Source organism: Pipistrellus kuhlii, unplaced genomic scaffold (assembly GCF_014108245.1).
Source record: "Pipistrellus kuhlii isolate mPipKuh1 unplaced genomic scaffold, mPipKuh1.p scaffold_m20_p_4, whole genome shotgun sequence".
Taxonomy (NCBI): Eukaryota; Metazoa; Chordata; class Mammalia; order Chiroptera; family Vespertilionidae; genus Pipistrellus; species Pipistrellus kuhlii.
The window spans coordinates 73,655,291-73,674,621 of record NW_023425540.1 but is presented as its reverse complement, the minus strand read 5'-3'; the positions used below and the strand labels follow the sequence as shown (position 1 = coordinate 73,674,621).

At 56.5% G+C, this 19,331-nt stretch overlaps 1 protein-coding gene across 9 annotated transcripts in view; it reads right to left on the bottom strand.

The window, feature by feature from the left end:
* CLIP2 (CAP-Gly domain containing linker protein 2) overlaps positions 1-19,331 on the bottom strand; it is a 64,357-nt gene that overhangs the window by 10,375 nt on the left and 34,651 nt on the right. For 7 of the 9 annotated variants that reach the window (XM_045571202.1, XM_036409283.2, XM_036409279.2 and 4 more), the window contains exons 4-11: positions 16,010-16,134; positions 14,317-14,530; positions 13,532-13,729; positions 12,055-12,158; positions 10,582-10,642; positions 7,303-7,407; positions 4,480-5,415; positions 2,280-2,337 (exon numbers count right to left, since the gene is read on the bottom strand). In XM_045571202.1, the coding sequence (XP_045427158.1) occupies positions 2,280-2,337; positions 4,480-5,415; positions 7,303-7,407; positions 10,582-10,642; positions 12,055-12,158; positions 13,532-13,729; positions 14,317-14,530; positions 16,010-16,134 (1,801 nt within the window). The remainder of the gene's footprint in view (positions 1-2,279; positions 2,338-4,479; positions 5,416-7,302; positions 7,408-10,581; positions 10,643-12,054; positions 12,159-13,531; positions 13,730-14,316; positions 14,531-16,009; positions 16,135-19,331) is intronic. The other 2 variants (XM_036409278.2, XM_036409284.2) reach the window with 2 other exon arrangements.

Below are 19,331 nucleotides of genomic sequence, written 5' to 3'. Positions count from 1 at the left end.
GTTTCCCCAAGTGAGAAATGGAGATGATAATAATGGTGCCCATGTCACAAGGTCATGTGCATTCAATACTGGATAGACAAACCGGGCTGGTGTGGCACGGTGGTTGAGCGTTGATGCATGAACCAGGAGGTTGCGATTCAATTCTCGGTCAGGGCACTTAACCTGGGTTGTGGAATGATCCCTGGTTGGAGCGAGAATGAAAGACAACCAACCGATGTGTCTTTCTCACATCAATGTCTGTCTCTCTCTCTCTCTCTCTCTTTCTCTCTCTCTCTCTCTCTCTCTCTCTCTTTCTCCCTTTCTCTCTTTAAGAGTCCTTAGGTGAGGATTAAAAAAAAAAAAAAAAAAAAAAGGCTGCCCTAACCGGTTTGGCTCAGTGGATAGAGCATTGGTCTGTGGACTGAAGGGTCCCAGGTTCGATTCCGGGCAAGGGCATGTACCTTGGTTGTAGGTACATCTCCAGTGGGAGGTGTGCAGGAGGCAACTGATCAATGTTTCTCTCTCATCGATGTTTCTAACTCTCTATCCTTCTCCCTTCCTCTCTGCAAAAAAAGCAATAAAAAATATCTTTTTTTAAATGGTCAAGAGAATTTTTGAAAGAGCAGAATTAGCCAAGGGTAGCCTTACCAGTAATTAAAAACCAAACAGAGCTTGGGTAATTAAAACATTATAGGCCATAGCCGGAGCAGCTAAGTTGGTTGGAGCATCATTCTCTGCAGCAGAGGTCATGGATTCGATCCCTGGTCAGGGTGAGTGTGAGAGGCAATCGATCGATGTGTCTCTCTCACATCAATGTCTGTCTCTCTCTCTCTCTCTCTCTCTCTCTCTCTCTCTCTCTCTCTCTCTCTCTCTCTCTCTCTCTTCCTCCCTTCCTAAAAATCAACAAAAGATTTTTTAAAATTATAGAATTAGCACATGAACAAATAGAAAGGTCATTGGAAAGGAACAGAAAATCCAGAAATAGAGTCAGTTTACATAAGGAAAGTTAAAACTAATAAGGTTGGCCATTCAGGTCAGTAGAGAAGGGGAGATAAGTTTTTCAAATATGGGGTACTCTTACAGGAAAAAAATAAAAATGGATCCTTACTTCACACCTTCTAGAAGGATGAATTCTAGAGTGATCAGAGATTTAAACATAGAATAAGGAATTAAAAAGTACTAGAAGAAACCACCAGATAATTAATAAATTAATAAATGCCGAAGCCCTCCACCCCCAAGAAAGATCGATTTAAGAAAATCTAAATGGCAAATACCATCATAAGAAAAGCGAAACCACAACTTGGGGGATGTGTTCGCAATGTCATAAATAAGGAATTCCTGAAAAATGGACAAAAAGATCACTAACATTAGGAATAAAATGGATAAAGGATGCAAGGAGACATGGAAGTGGCACTTCATTCTCAGTGAGAGAAAGCTAAGTGGAAATTACACCAGGCAACATCTTTTACTCTTCCGATTGGCAGAGATCAGTTTGCTGAAACATTGTTGGTGAGGAAACACACTTTTATTTTTATTAAAACAATGTTTTCATTGGTTTCAGAGCGAGGAAGTGAGAGGGAGAAAGTTAGAAACAGCACGCCTCCTACTGGGGATCAAGCCTGCAACTTGGGCATGTGCCTGACCAGGAATCAAACTGACCTCCGTTTATGGGTCAATGCTCAACCCCTGAGCCATACTGGCTGGGCCAGAAACATACTTTCAACCACAGCCAATGAGAGTCAAAATTGGTTAAGCCCAAGGAGGAGGTAATTTACTGCAGCGGTGTTTGCAGCAAAGACTAAAAACAACCTACAATTCATCAGCAGGAAACTGGCTAAATGAGGGTAGCTCCACACAATGGCATACTCTGCACCTCGGAAAAGAATGCAGAGATAAGGAAGAGTCTCCAAGACACATTATTAAATGGAAGAAAGTAAGGGGCCATCTGTTCCCTATTTGCTTGTATGTGCAGAAATGCTCTGTGCGTAGGGACAGAAGCTGACCCATGTTGTGCCTTTGGGAAGAGAACAGGGGTAGGACCCTTCACCTTATGCCCTTTGAACCATTTGTAGTTTATACCTATTTTAAAAACAACGTAAAACCGAACAAACAAGATATGCTCAGCACTCAACAAACGGAGCCGCGGCCCTCCTCACCCACGGGCGGGGTGATGGCTTGTGCGTGCAGCAGGCACCTCTCCCCAAATGGCAGGTGATGCAAAACCAAGTGGCACCAGCCAGAGGCAGAACCAGCCAGCCTGTCCCCAAAGCCCGTGTCCCGCCTGCCCAGTGGCCACTCACCCTCCACCATCTCCTTCATCCTCATCTTCTCCCCTGAAATGTCGTTCGACTCAATCATCTGAAAGAAGAGGACTGTAAGGGGGACGCCCGCCTCCCCTCGGCCCCAGCCCCCGCCAGCCCAGCCAACGCCACGCCCACACCACACGAGGAAACTCGCTGTGGCAGGGAGCACAGGGGTCCTTGAGATGACCCCCCTGACCACAGAGGGCCCTCCTCTGTTCCCGTCACCCCACGGCTGCCCTGTGGCTCCCACTGAACGCCTCCTGCCCCTCCCTCGGTTGGAAATGTTTATTATTGATATATTGATAAGACGTCTCCTTCCCTGGAATGCCTACAGGGGTTGGTCCTGGGAATCTGTCTTATCAACATCCAGAAGCAAGATTCCAGCCTGTTTCCCTCCACGAAACAAGCATTGACCACCGTGGGGCGGTGTGCGGGGAGCATACTCCGGGCTAGCTCCCAGAGGGACTTCAAGAATGCTCCTTCCTGTCTCTCTAACACTTCTTCTTCTAAATAATAAACTCAGAAGCCGAAGAAGAAAAGATCAAGGGGAAAAAATATGGGCAAAAATCAACTGGCTCCTTACTGCTTCCTTCTCCGAGTGTCTCTGGCCTCCTGTCCAAGCTGGCTGTCCTCTGAGCTTGCCGTGTGTCTGAGTCTAACACTGCGGATCAGGATGGCCCAGAGCTGAGCAGGCAGTCGCCTCCATCACCCTGCCCTTCATACTTCTTCTCATACATCCCAAGCCCCGTTCTCAGCTGGTGATAACTAAGCCCCTAGATCGTTACTGACAAACCCTGCAGGGAAAACGAGGCACACGCTAAAACATCTTTTTAAAATTCTCATGCTTATCACATTAGACTAAAAATCCAGCTGTACGTGGACATGTGGGTCCAGACTGAGACCCCCGTCTGTGCAGAAGTCAAGAGAGGTCTTCTTGAGGTCACTGCCCACGCCTCCACCCGAGGACTGTGACTGAGGAGCAGGAGCTCTGTGGAGCTAGAGCAGCCCCAAACCTCTCCCGCTGAGGGAGCCCATGGTGGGGTCCCGGCCTGACCCCCGCCTGAGAAGCCAATCAGGACGTATGCGCATAGGCTGACCTGGGCTCTTCCTCCCCTCTGCCCAGGATCCTGGGAGAGCACTTCCTAGCAGAAGGGGCCGGAAGGCTGCTACCCTGGGACCTCAAGGCATGAGGGCGCCCTGCACTCAGGCCTCCTGAGGACTTACTGCTGGAGTGCCGAGTTCTAGTGTAAACATACAGGGGCAACCAGAAGCCTGAGAACCCCCGGGGCCTGTGAAAAAGGCAACGATCCTGCTCCTAGCTGTCCCTTCACCTCAAACCTGACGTCTGTCCTCCCGGGCGCCCCCTGGCACCAGGGCTGGGCACCGTCTCTGCCACCAGAGGGCAGAAACCCTGGTAAGGTTACTCGTCGTGAGGTCTTGGTTGGATCATCTAAGAAACGGAGCATCGACCTCGTGGGAACGAAGTTGGAATGGGGCAGCATAGGGCCTGGCACCAGGTGTGGTGCCCGGAGCCACACACAGGCCCGTCCCAGCCCCCCTGGAGTGAACACAGCCCGTCTGGGCCTCCCCAGTGTGCTCAGCCGGGACGTCTGGACTTGGGGCGAAGCTGAGACCGGTGGCAGTAGCTTCCCCAGGACCACCCCCTCCGGCCTCCCAGACCCCACTCCCGGGACCCCCACTCTGGGAGAGTGACCCCTGGACTGTGGCTCGTCTCATTAGGACCAGCAGGAAGAGGGCGCCCTCGGGTCCCCTGGGTCAGCGCCCCAGGGGGAGATGGGAGCTGGGGATGGGCAGGGCTTGTCCACATCCAGGCCAGCCCACGGCACAGGGGACTCTCAGCAGGACACGTGTGGGCACATAGGGACTTGGAGGAAGCCTGTTCTCTGCCCTGAGGTACATCTCTCTCCAGGCCTGGTCTGTGGGGAAACCAGCCAGGTCAGCTCAGACCACTGTGGGTCCCCACAGTCACCGGGCCGGCTGCCCATCTCACAGAGGGACGAGAGGCTCCCTCCTCTGAGCCTAGTGCCCCACATCTCAATGGACATGAACCTGGGGGCAACGAGCACGCTTCCCCGAGCTGAGAAAAGAGGTCAGTCCACGCTAGGCCCTCCCCAGTTGGCTCTCAAGCCTGAGCCGCTGTCGCTCACGGGCCCCGCGAGAAGGCGCTGCTGCGTACGTTGGCGTGCTGGGACGAGCACAGGGACTCGACGGCCTGGAGTCTGTTCTCGGCGACCAGCAGCTTCTCCCGCAGCCTGTCGGCCTCCTGCCTGCTCTGGGCCTCGGACCGCTGCAGCAGCTCGTAGTCCAGCATCTTCTTCTCGGCCAGGGAGATCTGCTCCTTGAGGAACTCGATGGCCTGCGCCTGGCCCCGGTACTCCGCGTCCAGCTTCTCCAGCTCATGCACCCGCAGCTCGGCGTCCCGGCGCTGGTCCTGGGCCTCCTGCAGCTCCAGCCGGTGCTGGCCCGCCTGCACCTCCAGCTGGGCCCGCCAGTGCTGCTGCAGCCCGGCCAGCTCCTCCTGGGCCTCCTGCAGCTTCTGCCGCAGGCCCTCCTTCTCCTTCACGTGCACGGCCGTCTCCAGGTCGTGCTTGGCGCGCAGGTTGCCCAGCTCCAGCTGGTGCTCCATCTTGATGCCCTCCATCACGGCCTTCAGCTCCCCGATCTCCTTCTGCTGGGCGCCGGGGCCCGAGTTCAGGGTGGCCTTGAGGTCCTCCAGGGACTTCTGGTGGTCCGAGGCCAGCGAGTCCAGCTTGGACTTCCAGTTGTCCATGAGCCCCATGTTCTCGCTGGTGGCCTGCTGGACCTTGGCCTTGAGGTCCACCACCTCCTGGGCGTACTTCTCGTTGGCGGCGCGCAGCTTCTCCACCTCGGCCTGGTAGGCCCGCAGGGCCTTCTCGTACTTGTCCCGCAGCACACCGCTCTCCCGCTGGTGCTCCTTGCTGGCCGACAGCAGCCGCTCCCGCAGCTGCAGGGTCTCGGCGGCCTCGGGGTGGGCGGCGGGCGGCGGGCCGGACTGCAGCAGGCACTGCTGCAGCTCCTCGATCTCGCCCCGTCGCAGGTTCAGCTCCTCCTCCAGCTGCAGCACCCGCGACTTCTCGGCCACCGTGGTCAGCTGCCGGGGAGAGAGGGAGGCGGTGAGCGGGCCGGCCGGAGAGCAAGGGGGTGCAGCAGGGGTGCGGGGGCCTCCTCACCACTCAGGGGCCCCGGGCCCTGCGGGGTAAGGTCATGAGAAGGGAAGGGCGCCCACTCCTACTCAACTGTGGCTTTTCTCAGGGGCCTGGCCCGCCACACCTCCCGGGAAGAGCGCCCTGGCTGGTACCCCAGCGATTCAGGGAGTCAACGGTCTCCACGGCACCAGGCGGGGGACAAACTGGTGGTTAAAAACCCCACTTATTTGAGGCTACGGCCTTCTTTCAGTTCACGTGATTGTTAAAGGGCAGAGATGGCAGGGAGTTTGCAAGTCCCCCAGCGGGAATGGGGGGTCTCAGGGGCTGTCTGAAGAGGGTGGGCAAAGGAGGACCGGTTGAATGCCTAACGCAGAACAAAATTAATGCTCCCAGACCTGCCTCCTGAGGGAAACTCTGAGATCATAGGCTCCAGCCTCCAAAACCCCACACCTCAATCACGTCAATGGTCACAGATTTGGAAACAAAAATATTTAAACGTTTTAAATCTGTTATAAACTTAAGTATTTTTGTTTCTGAAGCTGACCTTTATTTTTTTAAGTTTAAAAAATATATAATATATATAACATATATTACATATATGTGTGTGTGTGTGTGTGTATGTATTAATGATTTTTTACAGAGAGGAAGAGAGAGGGATAGAAAGCTAGAAACATCGATGAGAGAGACACATCGATCAGCTGCTACTGGGGATGTGCCCGCAACCAAGGTACATGCCCTTGAACGGAATCGAACCTGGGACCTTTCAGTTCGCAGGCCAACGCTCTATCCACTGAGCCAAATCAGTTAGTTCAATGAACCTGTTTTTTGTTTTTTCAATCAGGTTGAGCCCGAGGTTCAAGGTGCCTGCCTGGGTGTGGAGGGCTGGGCCTGTCAACTGTGACTGGGTCAGTTTCTGCCCACAGCCTCTGTGCACACGCGTGTGTACTGCACAAGCACACGGTCCCTGGGCAACGCTTAGTGTGCAGTGCCATGAGCCTCCCAGATACCCACCTCCCCCCACGCACACACTCCCTGTGCTGAGGCCGACACGCAGAGACTGACGGCTGCTCACCCCACACGCCATGCTGTTTACCCCCAAACACTGCTCGCTGGCTGTTAACGCCGTTGCCAGGAGAACAGCACTGTCCGCTGGGCTAGGCCAGCCAGCTGTTTGGACGTGTGTCCCTGCACAGGGGGCCAGTCCAGGGACATGCATGGGCTGTGGAGGGGCCAGCTGGGCCTGGAGCCCGGACTTGGAACCAGGCCCTGGGACTTGGGGGAACCACCCCCAAACAGAGCTTTCCCTAGCCTAGGAACCACTCCCTGGCTCCTCCTATCACAGCAGCCACACCCTGGACTGACACAGAAACCCATGTCCGGGAACACCCCTCCTCCCCCAGCCCAGGTCCTCCAGGGGCCCCTCCTTCCACCATATTTAAGGCCTTCCAGAGAACCTGGACCCCATCCTCCGCCTTCCCAGCCGGGAGAAGGGAGGCGTGGATAGGCTGTCTCCGTGACTGCCCGCAGGAGGCAGACCTGTCCGAGAGGCCCCTGGTTTCTGAACCTGACCAAGCCTTGTCATGGCAATGCATGGGGCGGAGGGCGGAGGGTCTCACAGGACATTCCCCTGGGGAGCCAAGTCCCAGAGAGCCAAGCCCCCTCCCCCCAATAGACGGGAGTGGAGGCAGTGTCTGACCTCCACTCCCCTCCTAGAAGGGCACAAGAGGGAAAAAACACTGAGGACAGCAGCGAGGACAGAGGAAACCATCCCGCAGAGCAGCCCCGGGCGTCCAGGGGAGGGCTGGCGGGCGGGTGAGGCGGCAGGCGGTTACCCTGTTGTCGGCTAATTCCCGGAGCAGGCGCTCGGCCTGCGCCTTCTCCAGCAGCAGGCTCTGCTCCAGCTCCCCAATGCGCGCGTGCTCCAGCTGGGTCTGGGTCTGGTCCACCCGGGGGAGCGTGTGGGGCGGGAGGGAGAGGGCAGAGGGCACAGGGAAAGGAAGCCGGAGGAAGAGAGAGGGAAGGAGAGAGAGAGAGGCGGCGTCAGCTACCATGAACAAGACAGGAAAACAGGTCGAGGAGAGGAGGTGGCTGAGGGAAAGAGAGGAGGTCTGGTGAGGTGGGACTGCCTCCTGCCCTTGTGTCCTGGCTGGGTTTCCTTACGGGCACCCGGGGCCCCTCTGTCACCTCCAGGGGCCCTCCCCTCTGCAGCTCTGGGAGGGCCAGCCTTCTCCCCTTCCCCACGGGGACTCTACGGGCTGTCTTTCAGGCTAAGCACAGGATCCTGCACACAGCTCCCAGGATGGAGGAAGAGTAAATGACCCATACCACCATGGTTCTCCCAGCCTGGCCTCCCACCGCCCAGCCCCAAGCCCGGCCTGTCGGTGCCCCCCCCCCCCCCCCCCCCCCCCCCCCGCCCGGCCCGGCGGGGCCCCCCCCCCCCCCCCCCCCCGGGCCTGTGGAGACAGCCAGTCTCCCGAAAGCACAAGGGCATTTCTGTCCCAGCTTCACAACCCCCACTCCACACGCTAACAAAGCCCGGCATTCTCCACCCTCCCAGGCTGGCATTTGGGTTTCCCATAACAGATCGGTGAGCACCCAGACCAGCAGGGAGGCCAGTTCATGGCAGGGAGAGGCATGGTCCTCCTTGTCTCCCGCCTGTCCCATCCTCATCCACGAGAAATAAGGTTAAAGCAGGTCTGGGGGGCAGTTCTGAAGAGGCAGGCTCAGCAAGGGAGCACGTATTTGTAAAAAGAATACACACGGAACACCAGCAAGGCTGATGGCAACGGTGTAAACCAGTACCTCCCGTCCCTGAAACACGTTTGTGGTTCATCAAGAACTACAGAGATGTTCATGCCTGTGACCTTATACATTTCTGTGAGTTTTCCTAAAAGAACTATAAAGGTCCCCTTTTTCTCTCTCAAGAGGGCAGCATCCTGCAATGCAAACAAGCAGCTGCGCTCAGTCTCTTTCTGAAAAATCACAGGCAGATAATGGTGCCTCATCCCAGCCTCTCAGGCCATGCCCCACCCAATGGTGGGCACACTGCCCGAGACCCAGGCTAGACAGGCATGATCATAAATGCCCTCCTGGTGGCCCCGCTGGTGGCCCCACAGGCAAGAAAAAGCCCCGAGCGTTACAATGTTAAGGGCAATTTCATTTGGTGTCCCCCAGAAGGACTCTTCTCCATCACCTTCAAAACGTCCAGCCCCCCGGTTCATGGGCTGGGGTCTTTGTGGGGCACAGGGAGCTCAGTGGGATTGCTCTGATGCTCCATTAATTAGGGTAAATTTGATGAACTAGTAGGAGCTTGAGGGGCAGCCTCAGAGGCTAGATTTTAGGTGGGATGGACGGTCTGGCCTTCCATTCTGCTCCAGGGATGCTGCCCACGGCCTTTGGGGGCCACTGCACTGCTGTCTCAGTCACTGTCAGGTCCCCTGGCGTTAATGTTCTGAGAACCACCATCAAGGCCGTCTCCCCTCCTGTGAGAGAGAAGCCACTCCAAGCAGAGAAGCCTCTGCTCAGAATCGCACAACTTAGGGCAGTGCGAGGTCCAGGCTCAGGCTGCTGGACCCCAGGGCGGGCGCCTTCCCCGGACCAGATGGACTCCGAGGGGAGGCGGGGTTTCCGTCAGCAACGGGAGCAGTGAGGGAGGCTGCTGAGATCCCTGTCCGGGAGCCCTGCCTGCAGGACCTGCGGCTCATTTCCTTCTCCTCACAGGGACCGTGTCACCCCCTCCAAAGCACACAGCCACGCCTGGCACGTTTTTATTATTAATTAACCGGCGAAGGAGCTTCCCCAACTGCAGGAGGCAGCCATCCAGTGGAAAAGCTAGCCAAAGCACAAAACCACATACCTGCCCCTTGGCTAAGAGGGAAACTGGCCTGGGGCTTTCACACCACATCATCCTTGACATCCACCCTTTAAGCATGAGTAGGAAAACCTGCCCCAACAGGGGCAGCTGGCAGTGACCCTATGAAGATCATACATGTCCCTTCACGGTGGAGTCATCCAGGGGACAGACAACCATTCGCACACTTTTGCTATGCACCGGAACTTATAAGGATCTTACTATGGCTCTTTTACAAAACCAGAAGCTGCAACTTCCAGCCTGAGCTCAGCATGACCCAGTGCAGTGATTCCCGAAGTGGGACCCTACAGATCCCCGGGAGCTCGTTAGACATCCCGGGTCCCACTCCGACCAGCGGAATGGGGCTGGGCCGGCCTTCTGTGTCTGAACAAGCCACCCAGGCGACGAACTCTCACGTTTGAGACTCACGGACCTAGTCCGACCTCTTCATTTTACCGTGGAGCAAACTGAGGCTCGGGAAGGAAAGAGGCTGCCCAAGGCCAGGTGGGGCAGCTCGGCCTGTGGGGAGGGACTGAATGCGCTGTGGGTCTGCATGGTTTCGTGAGGAGGGCTGGGGTGGGGAGGGGTGGGTGCTTTACTAACTGACGTGAACACCCCCACCCCTCAGCTTGGAAAGGGTGGGTCGGGTTGAAGAGTACAAGGTCCACCTGTGTCTAGACCACGTGTCCAGGCGTCATAACAAGGAGGTGCTGTAACTGGCCATCCTCTCCGGCTGCCCTCGGGGGTCAGGAGTCCTGGCCCCTGGTCCCAGGGCTGCTGACTTGCTTTGTTACTGGGGGAGTCCATGTGCCTTTCTGAGTCTGTTTTCCCATCTATAATTCCTGTGACTCAACAAGCTGATTTTAGCCAAAATTGTACCTGGAATCTAAGATGAACTAAGGGCCCAAGGGTCACCTTTAGGGCTATTAACCAACAATGCAGGGACTGGGGAGTCCAGCCAATATGTCCTCAGGCCCCGCCCTGTGGATGCCCGGGTCCGTCCCACCCAGTGGCCAACACAGTAAGCACGACCCTCAGGCTCCTGGAGCTGAGCCACTCCCACCTGTGACATCTGAGTCTCCCATGACCAACCCCCTTCCTGCTCCCCCAGAGTACGACCTTTGATCCTTCTTCATTTCTCCCTCAAACCCAGAGCCTCTCTGAGGGGGCCCGGAATTGCTGCCTGGACCTCCTGGCCATCTGCCCCACAAGTGCTGGGCGTGGGTGCCAAGCAAGCCAGGATGGTGCCTTTGACTGTTACCTCCAGGTCTCCCTTGGTGATGGACTCCTCCTCCACTCGGAACTGCAGGTCCTCCACCTTCCTGTGGGGGGAGAGGGAGCTGAAACAGGCTTTGCCCAGACAGGTGGTCCTCCCTGAGTCAGCAGTGACAGAGGTGAGGCCACAGATGGCCCAGCGTCTGAGGTCAGACCACACCGAAGGTGCTGTCCCGTGTAGGGGACACCTGCCCAGAGCCACACGGCTGAGGGGACAGAGCCTCCTGCAAACCTCCAGCCTCCCAGCCTCCTGGCCTGTGCTCCACGCAGACTCCGATTTCCCCGAAATGGGAGCACTTAATGCCACCTCCCTCCTCCCCAGGCTGGCCGTGGGAATAAATTAACACAGAGTGATGCTAGTGACCACTCTGTTTTCATCACTGCCACCTGGAACAGCGGAGGGTGGGAGGGGAGGTGGGGGGGAAGGCAGGGCAGGAGGGTAAGCTTTTCCCTGCTGACCCACACTCATTCACAGGCCCCATAATTGGGGGCTAGAGTCCAATCCCCACTGCTCCCTGATATGGGGGGCACCACCCTCAGGGAGACACAGGCACATTACCGCTCACTACGCTGCTCTTACTGGGCTTCTCCCAGCTCCCAGCACACATGGGAGGGAAACGGAGGCCCAGAAAGGGCCAGTGGCCTACCCAGGCTCACCCAGGGCAAGGCCGGGATTGAACCCAGACCCTCTCTGAACCCCACAAACCCCATAATGCCTTAAAGGCCTGTTTTTGTTTTTAGGCAAGCAGGCGCTGCCACGGGAACCAGATGTGTGGGCTCTGGCAGATGTAAGCAAGCTCTCCCCTCCGCGGTCAGAAAGAACCAGCGAACAATGAACAGGCTGGTGGCCTGGGACAGGTCCCTCCCCTGCCCTGAGCCTCAGTTTCTCATCACTTAACACCTGCCTAGGCTAGTGGTAAGGCTGAGGTGGTACAAGTACCGCACTCAGCATGCGGCTGACACCAGGTGCGCGGTGTTTCAAGCCTCCCTTTGCGGCTGCTTCTCTAAGCCTCAGTTTCCTGACACGGGAAATGGGAACAGCTTCTGGACGGGAGCTGGTTAAGGGGGTGAGAGCACAGGGGCTTCCTCGTGGTACACATCTCCCTAGAGGCACAGGGCATGAGAGCCACGCCCTCCACTGGGCGTTCTCCTCATGACAGGCTTCCTGAGCTGCGTGGGGCAGGAACAGTGAGCCCCGCCAGGTGGGAAGGACAGTGTTCCCACGTGTTCTGCACCCTGCCCGGTGCTCTACTGGCATTATCGTGTAAGTCCTCCCAACAGCGTGTAGACATGGGGATCACCAGCCCACCTTCCAGATGAGGTGACTGAGGCCCACAGAGCTCACGTCACTAGTCCAGGTGACACAGCCTGTAGGTGGTGGAGGCAGGATTTGGACCTGGATCCTCCTGTGAGGCGCGGGGAACATGTGCTCCCAGGACCGGGCAGGGGCAGCACCTACCTCCGCTCCTCCTCCAGCTGGTTGGACAGGTCTACCTTCTCCTTCCGCACGCTCTCCACCAGCAGCCGGGCCCGCTGCAGCTTCTCCTCTGCTTCTGCAACATACTGGGCCCCCGGCAAGGGCAGGACAGGGTCAGCCTCCTTCTGGGGGCTGGGGGCCAGGTGGGGAGGGAGGTAGCAGGAGTGGTGCGAGGAGTCAGGGCTGGAACCCCCGCCACTCCTGCTCCCCTGCCAGCCTGAGGTGAGCACGGGCTGTGGGCCTGATGTGAGGGGTAGGCCCAGCTGCGGCCTCACCCAGTGGGAACCTCAAGTCCACCTGCCCCCATAACTAGCACCCCCATATCTGCCACCTCCCCAACTCCCAAGGGCCTAAAACACATTGTCTTGTGGAGGCCCCTGCCCCTGCCACAGCACACACATGTGCTTGGCTTTTTATTTTATTTTAAAATATATTTTTATTGATTTCAGAGAGGAAGGGAGAGAGAGAGAAACATCAAAGATAAGAGAGAATCATTGATAGGCTGCCTCCTGCACGCCCCCTATTGGGGATCAAACCTGCAACCTGGGCATGTGCCCTTGGCCAGAATCGAACCCAGGACCCTACTGTCTGCAGGCCAATGCTCCATGCACGGAGTCAAACTGGCTAGGGCTGAACTTGGCCTTATTAATTCCAGCACCCCAGAGAGGGATGAGCTGGCCCCACATGGGGGCCGGGGCCCGGGAGGGGGCTCTCATGCAGGTGACAAACATCAGGGAGGAGTAGACATGGGACAGCAGATGACTCAAGGCTGTGGGCAGGGGATTACTTCCCTGAAGCCCAACCCAGGAATCTGCTAGAAGGTTCCGTCTGAAACGAGGACAGGCACACACACAAAATGTGCACCCGAGCATTATTCTGAGAAAGTGAGAAACGGGAAACAATTTAAACGATAGCAGGGGACCAGCCGCATGAGCAGGGACGCAGCCCGTGACAGGCGGCAATGCAGCTGCTCAGCTGGGAAGGATTTTCCATGACGGAGGAAACGCTCGCCCTGAGGAGGTAGGAAAAAGCAGGGGGCAGTTTGTTTCCAGGTTCTTTTTTCCTAACTTGCTTTTTTAAAAGATGTCCTTATTTATTTTTAGAGAGGGAGGAAGGAAGAGATAGAAACATCAATGAGAGAGAAAGATCAACACTGATCAGCTGCCTCCTGTACAACCGCTGCTGGGGATCAAGCCCACAACCCAGGCATGTGCCCTGACGGAAAATCGAACTGTCACCTCTCAGAACTCCATACTCAACTCCTGAGACACACCGACCGGACTACATCCAGCTCCTGAGAATGTGTGAACCTATCTATCCACGGAAGGACTTCCGCCAGTCGGAGGAGGCGTCTCTGAGCCTCCATCGTCTGCACTCTGGGTGTGAGTGACCTATGGGCCTGGCCTGGGGAGGCTGCTGGCGCCCCTCAGGGTGCCCACTGCCCCGCCTGCTCACCCACCTGCTCGTGCTGAGCCTTGAGCAGGGCGATCTCCTTCTCCACCTCGCAGATGTGGCTCGTGGCCTTGGCCACCTCCGCCCGCTCCAGGTCCCGCTCAGCCAGCAGCTGCTCGATGTGCTGCTGCTTCTCCTTCAGTGCCTCTTGCAAGGCAGTCGTGCCAGAGATCTTGCGGGCGTAGCGTGACGAGGTCTCCGTGAGCTGCAGGAGGGCATGGGTGCAGGCAGGACTCAGGGATCTGAGCGCCGCCCAGATAGCCCGCAGCTCCCGGACTCCCAGGGTCCTGCTCCTCCCCTGCTAGTGGCCCCGTCTACTTGTGCGGTGGGGGGAAGCGTATGATTTCAGATTCAGGAAACGGCCCCCTCACAGCTGGGGCTCTGCCTCATGTAGGCTCCCTCGCCGGGGTCACCCTCTCCTGGGTCAGGAGGAACCTTTCATCCTAGACTGAGCTTGGACAGCAGCTCGCTGCCCGGACGGACAGCCTCGCCTTTCCCCTCCTCCAGGACGCCTGTGGCGACCTTTCTGAAACCTGCACCTGTATGGCCTGCCCTGCATCTGTATGACCCTCAACTCCCAGGAAAGGCTCAGGCTCCTGACAAATCAGGAATGCAAAAATGACAATCGTGTAAGTGGATCCATTTCCCTTGTTGAAAGATAGGCGCTTTCATCTTTCCTCAAAAGCTCCCATCGGAGGATGCCTGGCGCTAGTGCAGGTCAGGGGCACCCGGATCCCTCTGTCCTCAATCCCCATACGCACACAGGACCCCCCTGCCCAGCCCCGCCCTCACCAGGCCGCTGCGGCTGGGCCGGCCGCCCACGGAGGAAGCCACGGAGCTGACGGAGCTGATGGAGGAGCTGCTGGGGCTGTGGGTCAGCGCCGAGACACCCATGGCCATGCGCTTGGTCTTCTTGGCTTTGGCGGGGCTGGTGGACGGGAAGCCGATGCGGATCACCTTGTGGATGGGCGCGAAGAGGCCGAACTTGGGTGGGCACTGGAAGTACCTGGGGAAGCAAGTGGGACCCATGCGGGCATCATGGCTGTATATCCGGGAGCTTCACCTGCCTCCCCCTCCTCCTCAGAACCCAGCAAAGAGGCTCCTCCTTGGGGTCCAAACACCCACATTCCAAGAGCCATAGAAGAGTCTCCCAGAAAGGGATCAGAGTGAGTAGGGCCTGAGATTCTTTGCAGCTGTGAACAGCTGGAGCTGGGGAGGGGTGTCTAGTGTATGTATGAGGGTTTGGGAACAGCTGTTGGGCACATCTGGGGGGAGGCAGGCAAATAACAATTACTGAGCACATGCTCTGCCCCAGGCCCTTTTCTTGATGCTCTTTTTAAGCCCCCGACCACTCTGCTGTTGTCTACATGTCACCGGTAAAAAGACTTGGGTTCAGAGAGGTTAAGTAACTTGCTCACAGTCACACAGCTGGTCAAGAGGCAATGCTGGGCCTGGAACCCTAGCCTGTTGGGCTCCAAAGTGGACTATGCTTGGCTCCCACACACCACTCAGAGGCCACCAGGCGTCTCTGCAGCCCCACTCTCATGGCTGCCCCTGGTCCACCCCAGTCCCTCAGAACCCCATCAGCTCTCTGCCATAAATGAAGAAGCAAAAGTGTGAGGGAGATACTGTGTGTGTGTTGGGGGAGGGGCTGCCACCCACCCAGCCCCCTGAGGTCAGAAAGCAGGAGTAAGTTGAGAGAAATATCGGTCTTGAAAACAGGAAGGCAGAGTATTGTTACAGAAACTCTGATTGCTCTCTTGGAATCTCTCCGGTCAAGGGTTCTACACCGGACCAGGCGAGCTAGTTCTGTTCGGTTTCTGACTTACTTTGAAACAACCACCCCACCCCTCCTCTTCCTACATTAAGGTCTTTGCTCAGCTGTCCCCAAGCCTAGCACACCTTCCTTCTCCGAGCTGCCACAGACTCATCTGGGCCTCAGGAGCTAAACCAGGCACAGCCAGTGCAGGGCCGAGGCCATTAGCCCCAGCCCCACATCCCTGACCCTGCTCACCCACTGTATCACCCAACCCCGTCCCCAATGACTGAGACACAGTCTTAGACCCTCCTGACCCAGCATTCCCCACAGGAAATTCCCTTTAATTGGGAATGGCATGGAGCCCAGACCAGTTGTGACCGCACCCTTGACTGCAGAGCTCACTGTCCGGTTTCCGGTGTTGCCCAGAGAAACCCAGGGAGGCAGGGACCACTGCTTCTCCTAGCGTTTGCCCCTGACTCTGTGTGACCTTGAGCAATGACCTCTCTGGCCTCCGTCCTCTCATCTGTAAAATGGGGATGACAGCCCCACCATCTGCCCCGCACACTTCTGTGACAGGAGGACGGAGGCGGCGTCTACACTGTGGTGTCTGGCACAGCCACCCACACACTCAACGCTGGCTTCCTCAGACGCCCCATCCTTGTCCACAGCACCCACCCCTGGCAAAGACCAGCCCCCTCGCGCACGCCCGGGGGAAGCCCGCCGTACCTGGTGCCCGCCACCGCCCCATCGTTCTTCCCGAGGGGCTCGTCCAGCTCCACACCACACCACTCGCCCTTGGCGAAGTCCGTCTCCCCCACATACCGCACCACGCCAGTCTTTGTCCCGCCAACCTGTGGGCACACGGAGAGACACAGGGTTAGAGCACACAGCGGGCACCTGGTGCAGGGACCCAGGAGCCAGGCTCACACCCCACCCCTCCTTCCCAACGTGCAGGAGAGAGGAGAGCCGGGGTGAGGAAGGACACAGGTGTAACCAGGTCTTCTCAGGGCTGCCCTGGGCGAGAGTGTAGACACGGACGGACAGACCTGCATTCGAACGCTGCAGTGTGAGCCTGAGCAAGTTACCCAACCTCTGAGCATCAGCATCTTCCTCTATGAAAAGGGGTTTTGTGAGGGCCGAGTGCTATGTGTGAGTATGTGCTAGACTCTAGCAGCTAGAGTCTCAATACATTTTACCCTTAAAATGAGTGTTTCAAATGGCGGCTGCCAGGGGCTGGCAGGAAGAGGGACACAAATCAGAGCATGTGCCCTGATCAGGAATCGAACCGTGACTTCCTGGTTCATGGGTTGACACTAAGCCACTGAGCCACACTGGACAGGCCCAACACGGACTTTAATGTTGACAAAAGCTAGCACTTCACAGAGGTTACACAGAGCCATGCAAGACAGATAAACTATTATCCCCATTTTGCAGTCAAAGAAACTGAGGCAGAGAGGATAAATAACTTGCCCATGATTACTTATCTAGTACTTATACCTTATGGGGTAGTGTTGAGGCTCAAATGAAACCTGGACCCAGGGGTATCTTTAAAGGGCAGCACAATTTAATAAGCATAAATACCATTACTTAACGTTCATAAATAATGAGCACAGCTCACGCCTTTGACTCAGGTCAGAAGCGGACTTGTGCTTTCATGGGAATCACATGATTTATAAAATTTGCAAAAGCAGTATTTCCTCCTATCGTTTTTCCTAGAGTCCCTCGTCCTCAAATTGTATAGGTTCGGGCCTCTACAGTCACCCTGTCCAGGATATCATTCTTTAAGGGTGGGATAGGGGCTGGAAGGAGAGGTGTCAGGTGTTCACAGCAGGTCAGGGGAGAAAAGCGAGGTCCAGGGTTAGCAAGCCAGCTGGGTCCTGGCAGTGCTGCACCAGCCAGGAAGACTAAGCCAAGGAAAGCTGCAGGCGAGGATGGGGTGGGGGGCAGGTGAGGCCCGATCCTTGTGGTAGAAACAACCCCCTCGTTCAGATTCCTCTCCCCCACCCAGAACCCAAGGGCCTCCAGACAGGCACAGCTGGTGAGTGAATAAAGGGATGAACGGAACCATCAACTCCTGGCTGTGGGTCCTGGAGAGGCTGTTTCCCAGGCTGAGCCCAGTTTCCTCATCTATAAAACTGGGGGGGAGGGGGAGAATAACCCCTACCTCGTCAGTAGAGGGGAAGACCCACAGGGGCAATGTACAGAAAGTGCTAGCATGCCGAAACCGGTTTGGCTCAGTGGTAGAGCTTCGGTCTGTGGACTGAAGGGTCCCAGGTTCAATTCCGGTCAAGGGCATATACGTTGGTTGCGGGCACATCCCCGGTAGGGGTTGTGTAAGAGGCAGCTGGTCGATATTTCTCTCTCATAGACATTTCTAGCTCTCTATCTCTCTCCCTTCCTCTCTGTAAAAAATCAATAAAATATATTTAAAAAAGGAAGAAGAAAGGAAAGAAAAGAAAAAGGAAGTGCTAGCAGGTGCCCAGCATGGGGTACACCCCCAAGCAAGCAGTGTCTCAAAGTGAGGACTCAGCCCTCGTGGGCCAGGGAGTCAGTGGGGCATCTGCTGCTACTGCTGCCAGGTCTGATGAAGGCTTGAGGTTTCAGTGGGGCAATGGGTATAAGCATTTCCTCTCATTCCTACCCAAATGCTCTTCCCAGAAGCCTCCAGGAGAAACCATGGCCCTGTGTGAGGTCTGGAGTGGGGAGGGAGGATCCTAGGCAGTGATAACTTGTTGGGATCCCCACATTGGGACTCCAGGGTCTGCCAAACCCTTCCCCGCTCAGCCTTAGGGCTCCGAGCATGTGCTCCCCACCTTGGGGTGGGAAACCCCTCCACTCTGCCCCACCTGCCTGAGCACAGGAACCGCTCCCTCCACCAGCTGAGACCTGTCCTGGACTCCTCAGACCCCAGGCCTGCCCGACACCCTTTGGGTAATTTTTTTTTAGGAATTATCTCTTCTTCATTGCTACATTCATATAAAAAGTTTGATATTTTGGGGCTGGTAAAAGAAAGCCACACTATATTAGCAAGTTGTAGGATGTTAAAAATACGTGGCTTTAGCGTTTGGAAAAGCAGTTATGAAGCGCTTCCTGTTTCCGTATCCAGGCGACGGGAAGCCTGGGTTTGGGACTCTGGGAAGTCCTCTGGATGGTGACACGGCAGCGACACCTGAGGTTGGACCAGATGCCGTTTGCTTGGGAGAAGCAGAAGGCGCTGAGCCGGCCTCCTCGCCCGGTGTGATTCCCACCTGCCCAAAGCCATGGTTCTCAAAGGACAGGGTCAGCCCGGAGCCGCCTGGGCCCTGGGTTTGGCACAGCAGGCCGTGGCCCAATCCTGTGTACCTTGCCACCCCCAGCCCAGGTCTGGCTCACAGCAGGTGCCGGGAAAACACTCCCACAGTCACACTACGGAAGGATGAAGCCAGACTCTGAAGGACCTGAGGGCCACGCCCCTCTTCCCCCTGCCCCAGCTGCTGGGAGTGCCGGAGAAGAGGGACCCGGCAGGCAGACTTGCCTAGAGAGCCCCTTGGCTCTTGTGACCCACTTCTCTCCTCCACAGCAGCAGTGATTACTCTTAGATGTCTGAGCCAACCACCCGCCCCTGGGCCAGGGACCTTGAGCACTCCAGTCCATGGCCATTTCAGCATAGGCCTGGCACATCCATGGTGGTGGCCCAGATCAAAGGATAGCACCAATCATAGCTAACGTAATGGGGGCACTTACTAAGTATAGGCACCATCTGCACATGTGTCAAACACAAGGCCCGCGGGCCAAATCCATCCCGCCAGGCCTTGCAATGTGGCCCGCACCACGCTGTCATCACTGCACTCCGCTGCGTTTCCATCACAATGACAGTTTATGACTGTTCAGTAAACCATTCGGCCCGCGATTTAGGCTGGATTTTAGATTTTGGCCCCTTCTCTGATTGAGTTCGACACCCCTAAATTCTAAAGGCATTAGATGGTGCCTATACTTAGTAAGTGCCCCCACATATCAATGCATTTCAACTTATGAGAAAGGTATTATTAAAATTCCCATTTTATAGATG